The sequence below is a fragment of the Pongo abelii genome, chromosome X (assembly GCF_028885655.2).
Source record: "Pongo abelii isolate AG06213 chromosome X, NHGRI_mPonAbe1-v2.0_pri, whole genome shotgun sequence".
Lineage (NCBI taxonomy): Eukaryota > Metazoa > Chordata > Mammalia > Primates > Hominidae > Pongo > Pongo abelii.
The window spans coordinates 76,783,591-76,806,458 of NC_072008.2; the positions used below are offsets into that span (position 1 = coordinate 76,783,591).

A 22,868-nucleotide genomic window follows, 5' to 3' on the forward strand; every position below is an offset into this window, starting at 1 on the left:
ATTAATGGCAGTCCCAACTTTCCAATTGCTCAAGACCCAAACCTCAAGGTCATTTTTGACTCTCATACTCCACATCCACTCCATTAGTAGTTTATGTTGTTTCTACATTCCAAATATATCCAGAATCAAACCACTTGTTGCCACCTTTATGATCTGTGCTCCTGTCATCTCTCACCTGGGTATTTATTTGCAGCAGCCTCCTAACAGGCCTCCCTGCCTATTCCAGCTTGGATCCTCTATGCTCTACTCTCAGCACAACAGCCCGTGTGATTCAGCAAAAACATAAGTCAGGTCATGTCCTTTCTCTGCTCAAAACCCTCTACCGGATCTCTATTTCAGATGAAAAGCCAACGTCCTTACAATGGCCCACAGGCCCTGCATACTCTTTCTGACCCCCTGACCTGTAGGACCTCACCTCCTGCTCTCCTGCTACTCCTTCTGCACTCTGCACCAGCCACACTGGCCTCCTCACTGATCCCCAAACAGCCTCCAGGGGCTTTGCATTTGCTGTTCCCTCTGCCTAGAAATCTTTTCCTCTAGGTACCTGCGTGGTTCACTTCCTCACTTCAGGTCTCTCTACAAATGTCACCTTCTCAATGAAGCTTTCATTGACCATCTTATTATAGAATAACACCCCCAGCCCTGCTGGTCCCCTGAACCCCTCCATTGTTTCATTTTTCTCCAAGCCAGTTATTGCATTCTAACTTACTACATATTTTATTCATTTGTTTTATTTATTGTCTATCTCCCTCCACAGAATGTAAGCTTAATGAGAACAGAAACTTTTGTCTGTTTTCCCCTGTGGTATTCCTAGTGCCTGGACCAGTGCCTGGCACATGGGAGACACTCAGTAAGGACTTATGGGATCAATGAATAGGTGAACTGTGGGGATCGGTGAGGTTGCCCTGGGCTATCTCAGGGCCATGTGATCTGGGATTCTCAGGAACAGATCATGTAGGGGAGGGAGAGAGCCACTGGACTGTAGGAGTTAGCAGGTCTAGCCAGGATGACCTTGGGCAAGTCCCTTGCCCTCAGTGTCCTCAATTTGTCCATTTATAAAGCAATTTATAATTTGATGTGATTGTCTCTAAGGACAAGCATTATGAGCCTCTGGGGGCAAGGTGGGGGCCTGGCCAACTGGGCTGCCATTCATGCCCCCTGGGCATGAGGGCAGAGATCCTCACTCCTGCAGTTCCCCGTTTCTTTTTTGACTTCTTTCAAAGCGCCATCTTATCTTCACCCCACATCTATAAACATACCATGTCACAGCTGTTCAAATAGTGATGGGGCGGTGGCTGCCAGTCAGCTTCATTCAGCCAGGCCAGCTGTGCTCCCTGCAGTATGCCTCACTCTGGCTTGAAGGCCTGGGCAAATCCAGCAGTGAGATAGCATCCACCCCATTTTTCAGAGCAAACAATTCTATCACACCTGCCATGCAGGTAGGCCCATCGCTGGAGCAACCTCACCTCCTCTCCTAGACCAAACTCTGTAGAAGAGTCTGGTCTAGTTTGGGCCAAGCATTTATCAAGCATTTGTTACATTAAATTTTAATCCTTATGCTAACCATGTGAAGTAGGCATTATTAGACTCATTTTCAGAGGAGAACATCGAGTCTTAGAGGGGTTAAGAGTGTTGCCCAAGGTCCCACACAACCTCTTCCCCCATGCAGGAGTCTCTTGGAAATCTGCTGACCAAAGTCTAGGAGGCTCACCCATGGTTGGAGCAATGAGACAGGCAGAAAGGATGTTTCGTTCTTCCTTCGGCTCCATCCAGGCCACAGGTGGAGCCTAAGGGGTGGAAAACAGGCCAGCCCAGATGGAAGTCATCACTATCCCACTGGTTCCCTGAGGGCTGAGCAGAAGGGAGGCGCCTTCCCCGTCTTGCCCTGCCAGGAATGTGGGGCGTCCTGAGAGGCTGGGACCAGTGAGCAATGGGGGCGGTGTGCGAGTTACTCCATGTGATAAACTATTTTCCTTTCTCATTCCAAGGATCAGAGAGCACTTGGTGAGCTGTTCTTTGTTCCAATGGAAACAGAAAATCAGAAAAGCCCAGTGGGGGACATTCAAAGTTTCCTTTGTCTTCTTGGGCTAGGAGGCTGAATGGGAGGACTGTGGCAAGGGGGGTGGGGCAGGGCCACTACAAGGGCAACAAATCAGTAGAAGGGGGATCAGGACAGGACTCTACGACAATGGGGGAAAAACCCACAAAGAGCTAAGTAAGTGCCAGTGGGGAGGCCTTACAGCCTCCCTCTTGCAGCCTTACTCTACGTGGATCTGCTAAGTCTGACAGTCTCCAGCAAGGGACTGGGGAGTCACAGCACAGCTAGTGCTCTCCTGGCCCAAGATGTGCCAAAGGCCACCTCTAGGACCACTGCCCTCCACACGTCCTCTGAACTCCCTGGCCCAGTCTCTTTACTCCCCACATAACACAATGTGTTTCTACCAAGAATGATAGGAATTCAAATTTATCAAAGTCTTTGAAAGTTTGCCAAGCACTTTCCCATAGCTCTTCAGGAGGCAGAATAGCCTACTGGTTAGGAACACAGGCTCAGGGCCCATACTGCCTGGTTCTGCCATTCCACTGCTGTGCGATCTTGGGTAAGTTACTTAGCCTCTGTGCCTCAGGTTCCTCATCTTTAAAATGGGAATAATCTTTAAAACAGGATCTACATCTTAAGGCTGTTTTCAGATTAAGTTGGCTAATGTTTAGGCTCCCTAAAAGCAGACATTTTTGTCTTTTATTCATTGCCATGTCCCTAGGGCCTAAACAATCCCTGGCACCTGGCAGGGACTCAACAGATATTTATTAAATATATATAAAGGGCTTAGGATGGGAGCTGGCACTTGGCACAACAAGTGTTAGTTTTTGTTGTTATCTTTTGCATTCTCACGATAGTTCTAACAGGAGCATTCTGAATATCATGCATGTTAGTGTTGCTCCTCTTTGTAAGGTTCAAGTTCTAAGTCAAGGTACTGAAGGAATATGCAATAGACTTAAAATGGAGAGCAAAAGTTTGGGCCACAAAGGATTGGGAGTACAGCTGTCAAACATGGGTAAAAGCATTCGTTCATCCATTCATTCAGTCATCTATTCTACAAATATTTCACAAATACTCCTAAGGGCCAGGCCCTGAGCTGAGAGCTGGGGATGTATTGAAGACAAGATAGACAAGGGTTTCTACATTTGAGGAGCTTAACTTGTAATGGAAGGAGACTGGCAAAAATAAGTAAAGATCTAAATAGGACTTATTAGCACTTATTCAGATAGCAATAAGTGTTATGAAGAAAATCAAGTAGTATAATGAGATAGAGAATGGCTGGGGTTGTGTATGTGTTGGGGTTGCTTTAGTTTATGGTCAGAGAAGGCATCTGAGGTAGGAACACTGGCACCTTTCTGGGGCGTCTTGGTCTCACGTCAAGGACCTCTGTTGAGAGTTGGCCTGTGACACCATATCATCACTACCTCATCCTTCTGCCTAAGGCAGGGATAAGTTGCTCAGTGTAGTTCTGGGGATCTTTACTTGGAGGTTTAGTGTGAAGGGCTGGAGAGAAGGGGGCTATGAACATGTGGCGCCTGCATAGGAAGGTTCTGGCATCAGTCGTCCTCCGGCAAAACCTGTTGGTTGCTCTAGGTTAAACGATGGTCAGTGGCCTTTCAGCTCCCCCTTCATCTTTCTGCACTCTCAGGGAGGAAGTGTCTGGCCGTGGGATCCTCTCCACTGCTGATCTATACTCAGTACCCTCATGCCCCATGCTCATTCATGACACCACCTTCACACATGCAAACACTGCCTCATCTTTCAAGAGAGCTCAGACACCATCACCAGTCACACTGAAGGGCCCTTATTCATTACCTGTTTGGGCATCTCCAGAGCATAGTATGGAATGGATACCTAATAGATGCTTAATAAATGAAGGAATAAATGAGTGACTATTGTTCCTTCTGCTTCCTCAGCTGACTGGCTCATTCCCACTCATGCATCAAGACTCAGCTCACACATCATCTTACATGAGAAGCCTCCCTCAACCTCCTTGTGTCTGACCTGCGGAGCTCTTGTTCATCCTTGATGTTCCCCTTGACTTGCTCAGGCAGAGTTTGGCCCTCCCACCTCTGAATGCTCCACCACATTCTATTACCCTCTATCATATCCATCGCTCTACAGGCACTGTCTGCTACTGCACTGTCACCTCCCCTAATCTCTGATTTTCTCAGGCAAGGACTGTGTTTTGATCATCTCTATATCCCCAGCACTAGCCCCTAGAGGGCGCTCAATAAATATTTGTGAAATTAATGGGGAAAAAACCGTGAATGAATTGTTTGTCAATTTTGCTTAGAGTGGTGTGCTGGGGCTGGCTTGTAGTGGTTTGTGAGAATCAATTGTTAAATATTTAGGAAACGTGTGAGCCAGTTGTTAAATACAGCCATCATTAAAAATTAAATTATATGAGAAAACAGAAGACAAACTGAAATTGAGAGACATTCTACAAAATAAATGACCAACTAGATACAGTATGGGTCCTGGATTGGATCCTAGAATGGAAGAAAGACTTCAGTAGAAAAGCTGATGAACTCCAAATAAGTTTGTACTTTAGTTAGTGTTGTACTAAGTTTAATTTCTCAGTTTTGATCAATGTTTTATAATTATGTAAGATGTCAGCATAAGGGGAAGCTGGGTAAAGGGTACACAGAAACTCTCTATACTATTTTTACAACTCTTCTATAAGTCTAAAATTATTTCAACATTTAAAAAAAATTAGTCAAGTTCCAATACTTCTTGGTTGTTTCACTTTCTTCTTACTCATTAACATGAATGAAAATATCAACCATCATTCATTTAGGAACTACACTTGCTCTTCCGTTATGGCCGAAGTTTGGCTATTGATATGTGTTCAGCAAAATCAATGAAAGCCTTATGGGAGAATCCATTGGTTATATGGAATTTATAATAAAGAGTATTATATATTTCAGTATTATCTGTAAATTGAGCACTTCACATTCTTATATAAGTAAATTTATAATAAACCTATGTATGTATGTGTATATTTATATATACGTTTGTGCATTTGTTTGAGAGCTGGTTGCTGAACACTTACCAGAACACCACCGGTCCTACATATGAATTATGATCTCATCAAACACATTGAAGGAAAGAAAAGAACATTGCCCAGCACCTTCTCTGTGCGAGGCTGTACTATCCCTTTGTGTTCATCATTACAGGTGCTCTTTACCTCAACTCTGTGAAGTGAAGGTATTGTGGTCTCTATTTTACAGATAAGGATATTAAGGCTAAGAAAGGTTAAATGACTAGACTAAGGTCAAGTATTGGTATATAGTGAGCCAGAATTAAACCACATTCATCTGAGTCCAAAGCCAATTTTATTAGTATCCTATTGCTGCTGTAACACATTGCCGCAAATTCAATGGCTTAAAACAACACAAATTTATTATCTTACAGTTCTGGAGGGCAGACGTCTGAGATAGGTCTCACTGGACTAAAATCAAGATGCTAGCAGGGCTGCATTCCTTCTTAGGGCTCTACGGGACAATCCTTTTCCTTGCCTTTTCCAGCGTGTAGTGGCTGCCTGCATTCCTTGACTTCAAAACCAAAAGTGGCCATTCGAGTCTTTCTCACATCCCATCACCCTGATTCTGCTTCTATACATCTCCTTCTCTGATTCTGACTCTCCAGCCTCCCGCTTTCACTTTATAAAAACCCTCGTGATTACATTGAGCCCACCCAGATGAGATGCGCAGCATCTCCCCATTTCAGTCAATGTCAGCTGATAAGTAACTTTAACTCCACCTGCAAACCTTAGTTCCCCTTGTTATGTAACTGAACACATTCACAGGTTCCAGGGGTTAGGATGTGGACATCGTTGTGGGGGCTATAATCCTGTCTATCACTCTTGTGCTTTTTCCTTGACCTTCTCCTGCCTCACCTGTCATTTTAGTGGTCACAAAATCTGATGTGGGGCCTATGGAATTCTTCCTGACACCTGCATTGCCACACATCTCTGTGCTCTCCCTTTGGAGTAAGATGCCCCTTTCAGTCATTCACCCAGCCAGTCAGACAGCCTTGTAGGGGAATGGCTTCTAAACCCTGGGGCTTTTAATCGTGGACATATATTTTACCTATGTTCTTACTAAAGTGTTTTAAAAATACTTTCCAAGATTTTTGTGCATTCCTGGCTTTTTACTTCCTTTCCACAGTGCTTATATGGTGCCAGAGCCCTCCTTTCCAACATGGCTGGTTTCGCTGTGCTACGGTTTACCCATTCCCACCTTCTGGACCTGTTTCTAGTCAGCAGCTAGGATCATGCATTATTTATTTGTTATTCTCATAGACTTTTACATTGCCTTATTCTGGAAATGGCCCTGGACTTAACTAAAATGTACTTTTCCCACCCCTGCCAATGAGGTATATGTCTGTCTGTGTTTACTATTTCTCTCTGACTGGCTCCTCAGAAACAGACTCTCTAAGTAACAGTTTCCCATCTTCCCTTGTTTCCTCCACACTGAGATCCCTAATTCTTGTCACGAGAAACCTCCTCCACTGAGACCAACCGAATGGCCAGAAGTTGCCCCTCCCGCCAGGAAGCCTTAACAGCCAGACCCATCTCTTCACCGCTTGTGAGCTCTGACTACAACATTCTTGTCTCTACCTTCAGTCTTGTCAACAGCTCTTTGCTCCTTCTTTCTACCTGTCAGACTTACACTCATACTTTGGGGCCCAGTCTGAATCCTACCTTAAGGTAGGCTCACCTTGAGGAAAACTTTCCAGATCATCCCAGCCCAAGGGACTCATGTCCTCTGTATGTGTCTAGGACTTATTGTCAGCAGGACTTATTTTGACAAATTTATCATCTACCATTATGGAGAGGTTGCAAACTGTTGGCTGGTGAGCCAAATAATGCCCACAGGTATATTTTGTTTAGTCTGCAAGTGGTTTGTTTCTTTTTAAACTATGTGCTAACATGTAGCAATTAGTAATCTTTCCATACAATCTGGATTTCTAGCTTCTTTGAAAAACAGAAAAATCTGGTAATACTGGATCTGTATCCCCCCCAAGACAGTAGTTAGCTAGATTGGCATGGCCGGGTGGCAGCTTCCACTTTAGATGGAGTATGTGCTCTCCAGCTAGACACAGTCCCCACTACTCCGTATTGTCTCACTCCAACCTCATTCACTCATTTATAGTACCTTCCTGGCTCCTAAAGGCATTTGAGTTATCTGACATATTTCACACCTGCCTAAGTTTCCAGCTATATTACAGTCTCAGAGGAAAGAAACTTTATTTTGAATTTGTTTTGTTTCTTTTATGCTGCTATGGACATAGTAGATGCTTGATCAATATTGAGAGAAGAAATAATTTTACTCTAGATAATTCTAGAGTGTGTTAGAATTTACTTTTGCTGCAAGATAAAGCTTTATAAATGTAATATCTATTGAGAGAGTACCATGTACCCGACTCAGTGTCAGATGCCTCGGAGCAACTTTGTGATTAGTGATATTGTTCTCATATCACAGATAAGGAAACCGAGGCTCAGAGAGCCTATCCAGTAGGACTGGAGCTGTAGATCTGGTAGTCTCCGTGGTAAGAGCCACAGCCTTTGTTCCATGAGGAAACTTTCCTAAGTATCAATGCTGGAAGCAGAGAGGAGCTTCCCCTGAGGCTCTCTGGTAAAGTTTGTCTACAAACTCACAAACTCCGAGACTTAATTTTGTTTGGATAGAGATTGAGCGTTTATTAAATGCTTATTGTGTGCTGGATATTTACCAAATAACTGCACTTATTTTTGGACTATCAGGAATTCTGAGCATCCTAGGTGGCCCACTGATAAGATGAGGGAAATACAGATAAATAGACCCTAATTGCTGATGGGATTTGGAACCCATTTGGTGAGTCACATTCAATTGACAGAGTGCCCACTGGTTCCCTTGTCCACATGCGCACAGAGATTGTGCTATTCCCTCATGCTGTCACTGGTGGTACTGACGTGTGGTGCGGGATGGGAAAACATGGAGAAATTATGCGTGTTTAATTGCACAGCAGCAAGCAGAAAGGAATGTGAGTGCCAAAGACTCCCACTGAAGCAGAAATCTGGTGTCATGTGTTGCTAAACAGCTGCAGGAAAATTTGTCTGGACCTTTGGAGGCAGAGAGGTGGGTTTGCCATACTTTGGTTCTGAGTAACTTTGAGGGCAACGAGGATTTTTCGGCAGCAGATATGTACATCTAGAAGTTTCACTCTGGAGCTTTCATCTGGTTTCTTTGCTACCCTATCCCTTCCAGCCACCACCAGTCCAAGCCATGGCTAGGAGCGGAGGGAGATAGGAAGGCCTCAGCCCCAGGGCCACTAGGTTACTCCAGGTTTCATGTGTCCACAGCTCTGCTTAGGGCCACCAAAATGCTCAGGTTCAGCTGGGTGGGCTAAACCACCTAGAACTGGGTTCAACTCTCTCCTCTATTCCTACAAGTATGGCCTTACGCAAGTCACTTAATCTCTTCAGGCCCAAGTTTACTTCTATGTGTGAGGAGTCAGAAGGTGATGTTGTGTGGGGCCTGGCCCATATCTTAAGAGATGGATCTATGTCCATAACACCCTGAATGCTCCCAATCTCATCAAGAGATGGGATCTGTAAGCTCTATAATGATTCAATTGAACAATAAACTATCATAGTTGTTGCTCTGTATTGCGGGCCAGACAGACCCTATGCTAAGCCATTCATTATCTCTTTAATCCTTAAAGGAAAGATTAAAAAAATCTTGAGTTAGGAGAGGAAGAGTGACTCATGGAAGGTCACCCAGCTAGTAAATAACAGAACCATCATGAGCTCCATGCAGAGCCACTCTAGAGCCAACGCTTCTAACCACACCACCTGCCTGGCATTAGTTCCACTTCACACATGAGGAAACTGAGGTTTAGGAGGCATTAGTATCGGGGCAGGACTTGGGTTTGCAACTTCTGTCTCTTTTATTTAACTTGCTGTGTCACTTTGGACAAGTTGCTCAACCTCTCTGAGCTTCAGTTTCCTGATTTGGAAAATGTCAGAGTCCAAAGCCTCTGGCAGCAGTGAGGAGCAGTATCCTGTGGGAGATGGTGGAGGGGAGGGGCTAGGAATGTCCCGGAGACAGAGAATGAGAAGACATGGGTGTGACTGTGGCATTATGAAGTGGAGGCAGATCTGGAACGGAGGCTTGCCAGAGTTAATGTGCCTGGCTCGCACTGCCCATTTAGCAGCCGTCCTGTGAGAGCCCAGATGGGCCAGGTGGGCAGGAATCTGACCAGGCTCCACAAGCACACCCACACCGTGAGCTGCTGTTGCCACCTAGGGGACAGGCAGTGACCAGGGGCCCAAGTTTGGCTGTAGCTGTGGCTCAGCGGCTGCACATTCCCAGTCTCCTGCTGGTTTCCGGAGTAGAGAGGGGCGGCCACTGCTTGCTTCAGGAGTGGGGAGGGGAGTAAGGAAAAGCAGTAAGGAGTGCTGCCTCTGGTTTGGGAGTTATAAATAAATCCATCTGGAAGTGTTTGGGGCTGTGGGAGCCTGAGGTCGGCCCTGCAATTCAGGCCATGTGGTGCATATTTCCATTCACACCAGAACCACCCCCCCAGCCCCCCACCACCCCGCCTCAGTCCCAGGAGACTGTCTGCTAGGGCCTGTCTGCTGGGGCCCAGCAGAGCTGGGCGAGAACCTTTCAGGCCCCAGTTTTCAGCCCCCACCCCCACCTTCCTCTCTTGGCAGCCCAACTTCAGCAAGATAATGTCTGAGAAAGTGCTTCAAAAAGTTTTATGTGCTATCCAAGTGTTGGTTGAATGAATGAATGAATTTTCAATTCAGCATTTAGCTTGTAAGTTCCCCTTGCTGGGAAGGGGCCCCTTGGTAGTTATGGAAGGCGAGGCATTCTGGACTTTTAGCCTCCATCTCAGGATCACGTTTCCCACCCACCGAGCTAAGGCAGGCTGAGATACAAATGCATATTGCCCAAGTTTTGTTCATCTTTCTATCCTCAGCACCAAGGGTAGCGCTCAGTAGGCATTGGTTATATGAATGAATGAGTAGCTATATTAATTTTTTTAAACAACTTTTGCAGAGACAGATGTCTCTCTTTGTTGCCCAGGCTGGTCTTCAACTCCTGGCCTCAAGGGGTCTTCCCGCCTTGGCTTCCCAAAGTGCAGGGATTACAGGCATGAGCCACTGCACCCAGTCCAATTTGTTAATTTAACCAACACTTATTGCACATCCTCATGTGCAGTGCACTCTGCTGCATGCTGAGAGCACAGTGGAGAACAACATACAGTCCCTGCCTCATTGAGCTAGTGGTCACTGTGTTTCTTGGTGAAAGTACTATTGTCACTTGGGGTGAGACAATTCTTTGCAGGGTGGGATTCTGTGCATTGCAGGATGTTTAACCTCTTGATTTCCTGACTCTAAAGGCCAGTAGTTCCCCGGAGTCATTTTGAACAAACAGAGATGCCTCTAGACATTTCCAAATACTTCCAGGGGACGGGAGAGTGCAGCCCTGGTTGAGGGCCACTGTGGAGGAACTTGACAATGGGGCGTGAAGCAAGGCGACCTCCAAGGTGTGAATGTGTTGAGTCCTCTAAGTTCACTTATAAATTGGTGGTTTAGAACTGGAGAATCACGTTTGCCTTATAGAAATGTAAGATGATTCATCAGTGGCTGGGTTAGGCCCAGAAGCCCGTAATGTAGCTGAGTTACATGGTTCCACCAGACTGGGTTAGGGCTGAGGGGCAGGCATCAAGATGGCAATTTTGGACATGCTGATGAGATGATTACTTGAAAATGTCCAGAAAGCAACTAGAATCTGATCCCAGGGGCAGGTGAGGGGTCAGCTCTCAAGATATAAATTTGGGATAAGCCCACGTTGAGGTAGGAGTTAGACCTGAGGCCCAGGTTCCATTAAGGTTATCAAGGGAGAAGGTGTTGGGAAAGTTGCAGAATGACTTCAAGATAAAGGCCAGAGGTAGAGAAAGTAGGCCCCAGTGGTATCTCTTCTCTGCCTCCTCATTTCTGTTCCCATGGTTAGCACCCTGTTTCGGGACTTTATTTTGTGACAGGACCACTGCAGCAATCTCCTTACTGGCCTCCTTTCTGCTTTTGGCTCTCTGCCTGTCAGAATTTTCTTTTTAAAACACGGCTTTCATCATGTCCCTTCCCAACATTCAACAAGTCCAAACTGCTTAGCCTTGCATTCTCACCCCCTGCGATCCAGCTTCCCACCAACCTGACACATCTTTGGTGAGTTGGCTCCACATTCCCCTTTCCAGGTTCATGGTTTATCCATCTCTCAGACCTTACTGTGTGGCTACACAGAACCCCAAACACACACTGCCTTCCTCTCCTCCATGCTATCTCCACCCCTGGGATGCTCTTTGACCCTCTTTCCATTTGGAAAAATCTCACTCAGGTATCAAGGCCCAGTGCAAGTCTCCTGGGTTTCCCCAACCCCTCAGAGGCAGGCAGATGCCTTCCCACCTCTGTGCACCCTCCTCTCCAGCTCTTGCTCTGTTGCCCAGGCTGGAGCGCAGTGGTGCCATCACGGCTTACTGCAGCCTTAACCTGCTGGGCTCAAATGAGCCTCTTGCCTCAGCCTCCCGAGGAGCTGGGACCACAGATGTGCCACCATGCCTGGCTAATTAATTTTGTAGAGAAAGGTTCTTGCCCTGTTGCCCAGGCTGGTCTTGAACTCCTGACCTCAAGAGATCTTCTCACCTTGGCCTCCCAAAGTGCTGGGATTACAGGTATGAACCACTGCTCTTAGCCATGCAGTTTTTCATATACACCATGGGACTGCAAGTCTCTCCCACGAGACTCTGAGGGCAGTGACCATGACTCGTTTTGCTCTGCAATTCCATTGCCCAGCCCAGTGTGAATGGACAAGAAAGTGGGGCTGAGGATGGGCCGGTATGGCAGGGCAAAGAGGAAGTGGAATGGTCTCTTTCAAACCTCACCACGGATCTACTTGAGCCACTTTTACCTGCTCTCTCCCTACAAGTACTGTCTTTGGATGAGGGTTTGTGGAAGAGCTAGGAAAGAGAAGGAGCCAAGCCAAGGGACAGGCAGAGGGAGCAGCGTGGAGAAGAGAGGAGGTGCTGAGAGGATGAAAGAGAAAGAAAGTGGGGGAGAGCAAACGTCTGCATTGGCGGTTCACATGCATAAAGGATTCAGGTATGGTAGAGTGGAATAAGAAAACATTTGGGATTCTGAAAATAAAATCAGCTGCTTTGGCAGGTCAGCTGAATGTACAGTTAATTAATAGGCATTAGTGCCCTTTGGTGCTAAGCTGTGCATGGAACCATGTCCTGCTGGGATCAAATGGCAGCTACCCAGGGATGCCCTTTTAATACAGAGCAGAAAGCAGCATTGGCATGTAAGAGCTGGAGAATCCCTCAGAGAGTTCTTCTTAAGGGCACCACGGACCACTGGAACCCCAGAGTTGCCCCACATCACTGGCCTGGCTCTTGCCAAAGAAAGGTGGGCATGAGAAGAGAACTAACACATACTGAGCAGCTAGTATCCCAGGGGCTATGCCAGACACACAAAAGCTCATTTGATCTTTACTGCAACTCTGTGAGGTAGGAATTAGCCCTGTTTTACAGATTAGAAAATCAAGGTCCTAAGGAGGGTTAAGAATCTTGCCCAAGGGCACACCACTTCAAAGTCTTGGATCCCAGATTCCAATGAAGGTCATCCTCTCCCCTTGATGAGTGGGCCAGGACCCAGAGGTTGGCAGCAGTTTGCTCTCCATTCTTGCTGACTTTGGCTGTGGGGCTGATCTCTTTGGATTGATTTCTTTGAACATAAACAAAATACCATCAGTTTTTCCTGGCTTTGGAATGAGCCCTCAGAATCATGTGCTTTTCTCCAGTTTCCAGCTGGGTGCCTTTGCTGGGGGGGTTCGTGAATATGAAGCAACAGGTCTCATTCTGAGAATCAACACAGTGCACCAAAAAATACCAGGGTACTTTTGCTCCCAGGAGATATTTCAAGCTGGAGGCTTTCAGCCTATGGGGCCAAGTTTTCCATTTCTTCTTCCCTTTCAATGACCTGCATATGATTGACAGTTGCCTGTTTTCCCAGGAAAATTGTAAAATCTTTATCAAAATATTGGCACCTTTGCGTTGTTGCCCACACTCTGTTCTGACTGACTGTGTGACCCACGTCCCTATCTGCTCAGTGGTTGGACGTGTTCTGTCTGCTGTCAACCTGTGAGTCGGTGAGTAGAGGACAGGAGGTATGGACAGGACAGGTTGTGGACAGTGTTTTCCAAAATTCTGATGTGACATGGTTAAGCCAACTCGTGGAGGAGCCAATGGAGGTAGAGTGGCTGGAGCCAATAAGGGGTTTAGAGCAGGGGGCAAAATGGCACCCAGCACCACCCCATGGAGATGCGGCTTTGGGGTGGGGTAAGTTGGCTAGAAAACCCATGATGATCATTTCTGGAGTTGTTCTGGAGTGAGGAACAGTCTAGAAACCCTTTGGATTGGACCTTGGCACAGAGTTGTATGTCCCACACATGTGATAGGGTATTAAGATTGTCATGCTGCATGCAAGACCTTCTGAAATCTTCCTGCGTAACAGAACTTTCAGTCATACATAATGACATGCTGAGGAATAAGTTGCTGGTCTTGAGTTTGGCCTTTAGCCCTGGTCATTGTAGTGGAACAGGATTTTTCTTCACCACCTTCAAAATCGATTCCGAATCTGGATACTTTCTGCCACCTCCACTGCTGTCACCCTAGTCTATGCCACCATCGTCTCTGGCCTGGATTATTTTAGTATCCCTGTCACCAGTCTCCCAAAGTGATGCTGTGAAAACATAGTGTGAGCATGTCAGTGTCTGCTCAACATCCTCCACTTGCTCCCCATCTCACTCAGATTCAAAGCCAAAATCTTTATAGTAGTCCACAAGGTCCTGCATAATCTGGTCCCCCTTACCTCCTTGACGTGATCTCCTACAAATCCCATCGTCTGCCTCTCCATTCCAGCCACACTAGCCTCCTGATCATTCTTTAAGTTTTCCAGGTACATTGTATTTGCTTTTCCTTCTGCCTGGAATGCTTTTCCCCAGTATGTCAGGAAGGATCCCTGGAGGGAGTGCTCACAGGAACTGGGAAACGGTTGCTGTGTGGAGAGAACCACCTGACAGGAGCTATGGCCTTTGGCACAGGGATGCCGCCAACTCATGGTGACCCTGAACAGAGAGAGTGGATGACTAAATACCCCAATCTCACTTTTCCATTTTCTTCTGGTTTCTTTGCAGGTGCTTCCCATTGGTCAAACCTAACCCGAAGCCAGAGGGCAAGGGAGCCTGTTGATGCCGTCCACACAGGTCAGCCTACCAGGGTACAAGCTGGGTGGAGAAGGGTGGAAAAGATGTGGAATGGAAAATGTCCAGAACAACTGGATATCTTTGTAGTTGGCTCCCTCACTTCCTTCACATCTCCACCGGAATGTTTGTTACCTTCTCAGTTTGTTACCTTCTCTGGCCACCATTTCTAAAATTTCAAGCCCCCGCCCTCAACACCTCATATCCTCCATCCATGCTGTTTGTTCTTCCTAGCACTTAATACTATCTGACATGTAATTTATTTATTTCCCCTGCCTATTGTTGGCTCTCCCACTAGAATGAGAGCTCCATGAGGGCAGGGACTTTGTTCTGTTCACTGCTATAGTCAGTGCCTAGGACAGTACCTGGCACAGAGTAGGTGTCCAATAAATTGTGAATGGATAAATGATTGAATGGATGTACACTCTGGGGCCACTCTAACGAGTCTGCTCTCAGCCAGGCACAGCTGGATGTAGGTTACCAGTTGTTACTCATTCCTGCTGTTCACAGTTTCCTCTAAAGAGGCTCAACTGCTGCCATGTTTTCAGGTCGGCGGGTGGGAAGGCCTTTGCTGCCTCCGGTATTGAAACTTGCACAACAGTTTGTTGACTTGAATCTTATGGAAATTGTTGCTGCATTAATTGGCATGGACTAAGCTTTGTGTATTATTTAAGCTGTCATCAGCCACAGTGGGTAGATTCATAGTCATAGGGGCACTGGTTCTTCCAGGTGGTTCTTCCATACCTCAAAGGTAGCCTTGATTGCTAGTGGGCCTATTTCCAAATTAGGAGGCTCAGTAGCCACTTCCTTGAGGCTCAAGGGTAGGGGACCTGTGAGCTGGGTCCTATGACCACAGTGTTTGTGACACAGGGATAGGTGAAATCAGGATAAGCAAAACAGATATGCGTTTCTAGAACAACGTAGTTGTGTCCAGGGTGATGATTTTATTATACAAATAACATAGGAATAATATTCTTATTGTGAAAAAAAAATCAATTCAGCTACAATTCAAATCTCTATCTCTCCGATCCCACTCTGCTCCCCGAAGGTAACCACTGTTATCAGTGTAGAGTGCCCACTTTCTTCCACATCTCTTTCTGTGCATACACAGTTTGGTTTTATGTGGGTACTTCAAAATAAATGGTGTCACACCATATATACTAACTGCTTTTTTTCACTTAGGAATATGTCTTGGAAACCTTTCTGTTTTGGGAGACATATGGATCTAGTTCATTCTTGTTTTCTTAATTAAACTTTTAATTGTGATTAAATTGTGGATTCACATGCAGTATAAGAAATAATACAGAGAGGTCCCATGTACCCTTCACCCAGTTTTCCTCAGTGATCACTTCTTGCAAAACTATAGTACAATATACAAGCAGGGTGTTGCCTTTATACAGTCAAGATACAGAATATTTCCATCACCACAAGGATGCTTCAAGTCATCCTATCATAGCCATGCCTATTTCCCTCCCACCCTAACCTCCTACTTAACCCCTAGCAACCACTCATCTATTCTCCATTTCTAAAATCCAGTTGTTTCAACCAGGTTATGTAGTAAAATAGAATCACACAGTATGCAAACTTTAGGGATTTTGTTTTCAGTCAGCATAATTTTCTGGAGATCCATCCAGGTTGTTGTGTGTATCAACAGTCTGCCCCTACCCCTTTTCCAATAATCTGCTCCTTTTTATTGCCGAGTAGTCTTCCATGGCATGGATGTATCAAAGACCGTTTATCCATTCACCCACTGAAGGGCATGTGGGTTATTCCCAGTTTTGGGCTATTATAAATAATGCTGCTATAAACCTTCATGTAACAAGTTTTTATGTGGAAATAAGTTTTCATTTCTCTGGGATAAATGCCCAAGAGTACAATTGCTGAGTCATATGAAGATGGAGGTAGAGTTTTTTTTAGTTTAAAAAAAAAAAAAAAACTAACGGCCAGGCGCAGTGGCTCACACCTGTAATCCCAGCACTTTGGGAGGCCAAGGGGGGTGGATCATGAGGTCAGGAGATCAAGACCATCGTGGCCAACATGGTGAAACCCCATCTCTACTAAAAATACAAAAATTAGCCAGGCGTGGTGGTGCACACTTGTAGTCCCAGCTACTTGGGAGGCTGAGGCAGGAGAATTGCTTCAACCTGGGAGGCGGAGGTTGCAGTGAGCCGAGATCTCGCCACTGCACTCCAGCCTGGATGACAGAGTGAGACTCCATCTCAAAAACAAAACAAAACAAAAACTGGCAAACTGTTTTCCAGAGTGGCTGTACCATTTTACATTCCCACCAGCAATGTATGAGGATTCCAGTTTCTTGGCATCCTCATCACCATTTGGTGTTCTCACTGTTTTCCCTTTTAGCCGTTCTTCTCTAGGTGTGAAGTAGTATCTCATTCTGGTTTCAATTCTCACTCCCCTAAGATTAGTGATGTTGAACACTGTTTCATGAGCTTCTTTGCCATCTGTATATCTTCTTCAGTGACTTGTCTATTTATGTCTTTAGCCCATTTTCTGGTTGAGTTGTTTGAATTTTTAACTGTTGAGTTTTGACAGTTCTTTATACATTTTAGATACCAGTCCTTTGTCAGACATATGGTTTGCAAACATTTTCTCTTGGTCTGAAGCTTTTTCTCATCCTCTTAACAAGTACTCCATAGAACAAAACTTGCTAATTTTGATGAAGTTCAATTTATCAATTTTGTTTTTTTGGATGTGTTTTGATTGTCAAGTATAAGGTCTGGCTTATATGGCTAGCTTTAGATTCCAAACACTTTCCTGTTTCTTCCTAAAAATTTTATAATTTTACATTTAAGTTTCTGATCCATTTTGTTGATTTTTTTTTTGTATAAGGTGTGAGACAGATTATATCATTTCCTGAGGCTACCGTAACAAGTAACTGTTAACTTGGTAGCTTTAAACAACAGAATGTATTCTCTCATGATTGTGGAGGCCAGAAGTCTGAGCTTAAGGTGTGGGCAGGGTTGCACTCTCTCTGGAGGCTCTAGGAGAGGATCCTTCCTTGTCTAGTCCCGCTTCTGCTGGCTGCCAATACTCCTTGGCTTATGGCCATGTCACTGCAATCTCTACCTCCATCTTCACATCATCATCTCCTTTGTGTATCCGTCTTATAAGGATACGTGTCATTAGATTTAGGACTCACTTGAATCCAGAATGATCTCCTCATCTTAATTATACTTGCAAAAGCTCATCTTCCAAATAAGGTAACATCCCTAGGCTCTGGGAATCAGGACGTAGACATATCTTTTGGGAGGGCACCATTCAGCCCACTACACAGGTCAAAGTTCATTTTTTGGTCTATGTCCAGTTGTTCCAGCACCATTCAAAAAGGCTATCTTTCTTCCATTGAATTGCTTTTGTACCTTTGTTGAAAATCAGTAGGGCATATTTGTGTGGGTCTATTTCTAGGTTCTCTACTCTGTTTCATTGATCTGTGTGTCTGTCCCTCCACCAATACCACATAGTCTTGATTATTGTAGCTACATAATAAGTCCTGAAATTGGATAGAGTGATTCCTCCCACTTTATTCTCCCTTTCCAAATTGTTTTGGCTATTCTAGTTTCTTTGCCTTTCTATATAAATTTTGGAATAAACTTGTCTATGTTTAAAATATCCTCCTGGAATTTTGATAGAGATTGAGCTAAAACTATACATAAATTTGGGGAGAACTAACATCTTTACTATGTTAACTCTTCTGATCCATGAATGTGGCATATTTCTTTCTCTATTTAGGTCTTCTTTGATTTCTGTAATCAGCATTTTGTAGTTTTCAGCATATAAGCTCTATACATATCTTGTTACATTTACACTTAAGTATTTCGTTTTTGAGCAAGTGTAAATGGCACTGTATTTTTAATTTCAGCATCCATGTGTTCATTGCTAGTATATAGAAATATAATTTATTTTTGCAAGCTTATCTTGTATCCTGCAACCTTGCTAAGCTCACTTATTAGTTCTAGGAATTGTCTTGTAGATTCCTTGGGATTTTCTATGTAGACTATAATGTCGTCTCCAAATAGGAGCAGTTTTATTTTTTCTTTTATAATCTACATGTTTTATCTTTTCTTTTTTCTTCTTTTTTTTTGCCTTATTACACTGGTTAGAACTTCCAACACTATGTTGAATAAGAGTGGTGAGAGCAGAGATCCTTGCCTTGTTTCCAATCTGAGGGGGAAAGCATTTAGTCTTTCAAGCATTGTGTTTAATGTTAGGTATAAGTCTAATATTGCTTGATCCAGGAAAAAATATATATATATATTAGGTATAAGTTGTATGTAGATGCTCTTTATCAAGTTAAGGAAGTTCCCTTTTTGCTCTATTTCTCAGCGTTTTTTTAACTTATAATAATAAGTGTTAGATTTTATCAAATGCTTTTTCTGCATTGATTAATATGATCATGTGATTTCTATTAGTTTGTTACACTGATTGTGTAGAATTAGCATAGAATTCTTTAAACATTTGGTAGAATTCTCCAGTGAAACCATCTGGACCTGGAGATTTTAAAGGGAGTAGTTTTAAAATTATGAATTTCATGTTTTTAATAGTTATAGGGCTATTCAAATCATCTATTTCATATTTGGTAGATTTGGGAAGTTTATATTTTTCAAGAAATTGGTCTGTTTCATCAAAGTTGTCAAAGCATGTAGCATTGTTCATAGTATTCCCTTATTATCCATTTGATGTCTGAAGGGTCTGTAGTGATATTCATTTCCTTCCTGATATGAGCAATTTGTATGTCTTGCTAGAGGTTTGTCAGTCTTACTGATCTTTTCAAAGAAGCAGCTCTTTATTTCATTGATTTTCTCTGTTTTTCTATTTTCAGTTCTGCCTATTTATGCTGTTATTTTTATTGTTTTTTTCCTTCTGTTTGCTTTGGCTTTATTTTGCTCTTCTTGTTCTAGTTACTTGAGGTAGGAACTTAGATGATTGATCTGAGACCTTTTTTCTTTTGTAGTATAAGCATTTGGAGCTATAAACTTCTTTTTAAGCATTGTTTTAGTTGCATCTCATAAATTTTTCTATGTTGTATTTTCATTTTGATTCAATTCAATGTATTTTTAAAATTTATCTTGAAATTTAAATTTTCATGTTTGACCCATGGGTTATTTTAAAGTGTGTTGTTTATTTTTCAAGTTTTAGATATTTTCTTATCTTTCTGTTATTGATTTCCAATTTGGTCACAGAATACATTTCATTTGATTTCAATTATTTTAAATTTGTTGACATTTGTTTTATGACACAGGATATGTCTAACATGTTTTGTATTCCATGGGCACTTGAAAAGGATGTGTAGTCTTCTGCTGTTGGATGAGATGTTCTATTGTTCTATAAATGTCAAATTAAATCCTGTTGTTTGAGGGTGTTGTTGAGTTCCTATATACCCTTGCTGATTTTCTGTCTAGTAGGTCTATCCCAGATGCCTGCTCAGCCTTCTCTGACTTCACCCCAGTGGAGAAATTTGGGGCACCTGGTTATAGCTTAGCAAGGGTGAAAAGCTATGTTTTCAACCCCTCCTTTGCTGGTGGGGTTGGGAACGGGACCACATATTTTTTTCTGTGGTATTTGGCTAAAGAATTAGTGTATAAAATTTTCTGTCTTGGTAAGAGAGCAGGCTTTTTAAAAAATCTGCCCCTGTTGGTATTTCCAGGTTGCAGACTTTTTCATGCTTCAACTCTGGGATATATGAGGCAAAACAAAAATCCAGGGAATTCACCACATGCTGTTCCTTGAGTCCTGAGGTCTCTTGCAGGTGTACATTCTTCTCTCCACCTCCTCTCCAGTCTTTTTGTGTTCATTTTATATATAATGCTCACGGTTTTTTGTTGTGCTTTAGAGGGAGGACCAAGGAAAAGTATGTCATTCCATCTTCCCAGAAGCAGAAGTCCTAACTTATTCTTTTAAAATGTTATGTAATTTTGCAGAGTATGACTTTTATCAGGATTTTTTTAACTATTCACCCATTGATGAACTTTTAGGTTGTTGCTTAATTGTGGTGGCTAACACAATCTTTCAATAAACATCCATTCAATAAACATTTGTGTACACGTGCAGGAGTTTCTTCATGATAGATGCTAAGAAGTGGCGTTGCTGGGTAATAGGGGATGCACATTTTCCATGTTAATGGGTGTTGTCCAATTCCTGCCCATAATGGCTGTGCTCCACCCAGCAGTGTATGAGAGTAGCAGTTTTGCTCAACTTCTTGACAACGCTTGATATAGTCAGACTTTGAGTTCCGAATGTGATGATTGAAAGATGATATCTGGTGGTTGTTATCATTTGCCTTTCCTTGATTCCCAGAGGCTGAACATCTTTTCAAATGTCTGTTGGCCATCTGTAACTCTCCTTTTGAATTACCTCTCCATATACTTTGCCCATATTTATTTTGAGTTGTTTACCTTTTTATTGATTTACAGAAATTCTCTATATATTTTGATTGTTCTTTGTCTAATACATACATTTTAAATATATTTCCCCAGTTTATTATTTGTATTTTAACTTTATTGATGGCGTCTTTTGCCTAAAAAAAAATCATTCTTTTGTGTAGATTCAAATTTGTCAACCACTCCCTCTTGGCTTTTGGATTGTGTTTGTGTGTTGTTTAAAATGACTTTCTCCGTACCAAAGTCACAAATATATAAATCTCTGTTTTTCCCATTATAGGTTTCTATTCTTTTTTTATATTTAGTTGTTTGAGCTATGTGGAATATGTGCGTGTATAGTATGAGGTAGGGATCTCATTTAATTTTTTTCAAATGGAAAGCTAGTTACTTCAGCACTATTTGTTGAATAGTCCATCCTTTCACCACTGACTTATAAATGCAGCTTTTATTATTTTATTTAACATCTTTACATGAGTTGGCTTGAGAGCTCTCTGTTCTCTTTCACTCATTTGTCTACTTCTGTGCCAATGCCACTCCCTGTTAATTACTGTAGATTTGATACCTTGTATAATGTCATCCTTCATTTGTTCTTTTCCCCAAAAAAATTGTTTTAGCTCTTCTTATACATATTCTTTTTCACATGGATTTTAGAATCAGTTTGTCAGGTTCTATGAAAAATTCCTCTGGAGATTTGATTGAAATAGCAATGAGATTATAGATTAATTTAGGGAGAATAGACATCTTTTCTCCTTTTCTCCACACAACTTTTTCTCCTTCAGAAAGACCACTGGGGCCTGCATGAAAGATGTTCAGGGGTCAAAGAACCCACATAACCCATCCCCAACACACACACACACACACACATACACACACACACACACACACACACACAGACACACACACATTTGTGTCTGTATTTCTGAGGACCTACACTTCAGGCTCTGAGGGTAAATATTTATTATAAACAGAGGCTCTGGACACTTGCTCTGCTGTTCAGTGGTACTTCCAAAGTAGGAGCAACTCTTCCTTTTCCTGATCACAAACAAACCAACCCACCAAAACTCTGGCTTGATTACATACCTTGTTGAACTTCAGGGAAGGGAGTGAGGAGTGGATGAAGTAGACAAGCAGCATCTGGTAACATTAGGAGCCAGTGGGGCTGTGCTTTTTTATCCAGGAGAGCCCAGGGTGACAGCAAGTTATCATGAATGGTGGAGGATGGGAAGTACCAGAAATTAGGAGTGGCCCCTGTTCCACGCTGGTGTCTGTGGGTTGGGGTCCTGTGGAACCAGGAAACAACCCACCCCAGAAGGGTGCACTCATTCATCATGCCCCTCTATATAGGGGAAGACGGGCTGGGTAGCAGGGCCTATTGGGCCTGAATGTTCTGGATAGACCAAATTGTGGGTTCAGAGGAAGTTCTAGCTACCTTTGGGTCCACTGCTGACATAATACTCTCCAGTTCTGTGGAGATTTTGTCTTTGTGGGGTGCTGACACCTGGATACAGTACCCTTCTACAATAGAGCCATGCTACCTGCCCAGTGGTGTGTCCCTTCAATGTTGCCAGCTGGCAGCAGGTGCTCGCAGCCAGCTGCACAGGTCTTGATGCCTGGCCTTGAGGTGGGGCTGCCAGAGCAGCTCAAGCTTCCCACTCAGGTGCTCCAGCAAATTGTAGGCCCAGAAAGATATTCAGTAGTGTGAGGCAGCCTTGGAGTTAAGCTGGAGCCCTCCGGACTTTTCCCGAGGAGGAAGTAGGAGCTGGCTTAGGGGTTCTGTGGTATGTGCAGATGCTGTCTGGGCAAGCAGCACGGCCCTCACCTGTGTTCCAGCTAACAGGATGGACACTGCCACCAGATATCTGCATTCTCCCCCTACAAGGTCATGGTCCTCAAGGCAGGAATGGGGCCTGAGCCACCAGCACTACTCTATGGACCTAACCGTCTAACAAAGCTGGCAAAATATTACTCAGATAGAAGGCAGAATCAATTGTAGTGAATACCTGAGTAGAAGTACAAAGTGATGTGTGGATTTTAATTGCCCCACCTTTTGAAATCCAGTCTATCACTAAGTCCTTCCCGTTCCCAGATCTGTAATCTTTTTTTTCCCCCTCATTTTCC

The 22,868-nt window shown here is 43.7% G+C and overlaps 1 protein-coding gene across 5 annotated transcripts in view; it reads left to right on the forward strand.

Moving 5' to 3' along the window:
• Positions 1-22,868, forward strand: part of NHSL2 (NHS like 2) — a 243,004-nt gene that overhangs the window by 85,073 nt on the left and 135,063 nt on the right. For all 5 annotated transcript variants that reach the window (XM_054544705.2, XM_054544706.2, XM_054544707.2 and 2 more), the window contains exon 2: positions 14,287-14,355. In XM_054544705.2, the coding sequence (XP_054400680.1) occupies positions 14,287-14,355 (69 nt within the window). The remainder of the gene's footprint in view (positions 1-14,286; positions 14,356-22,868) is intronic.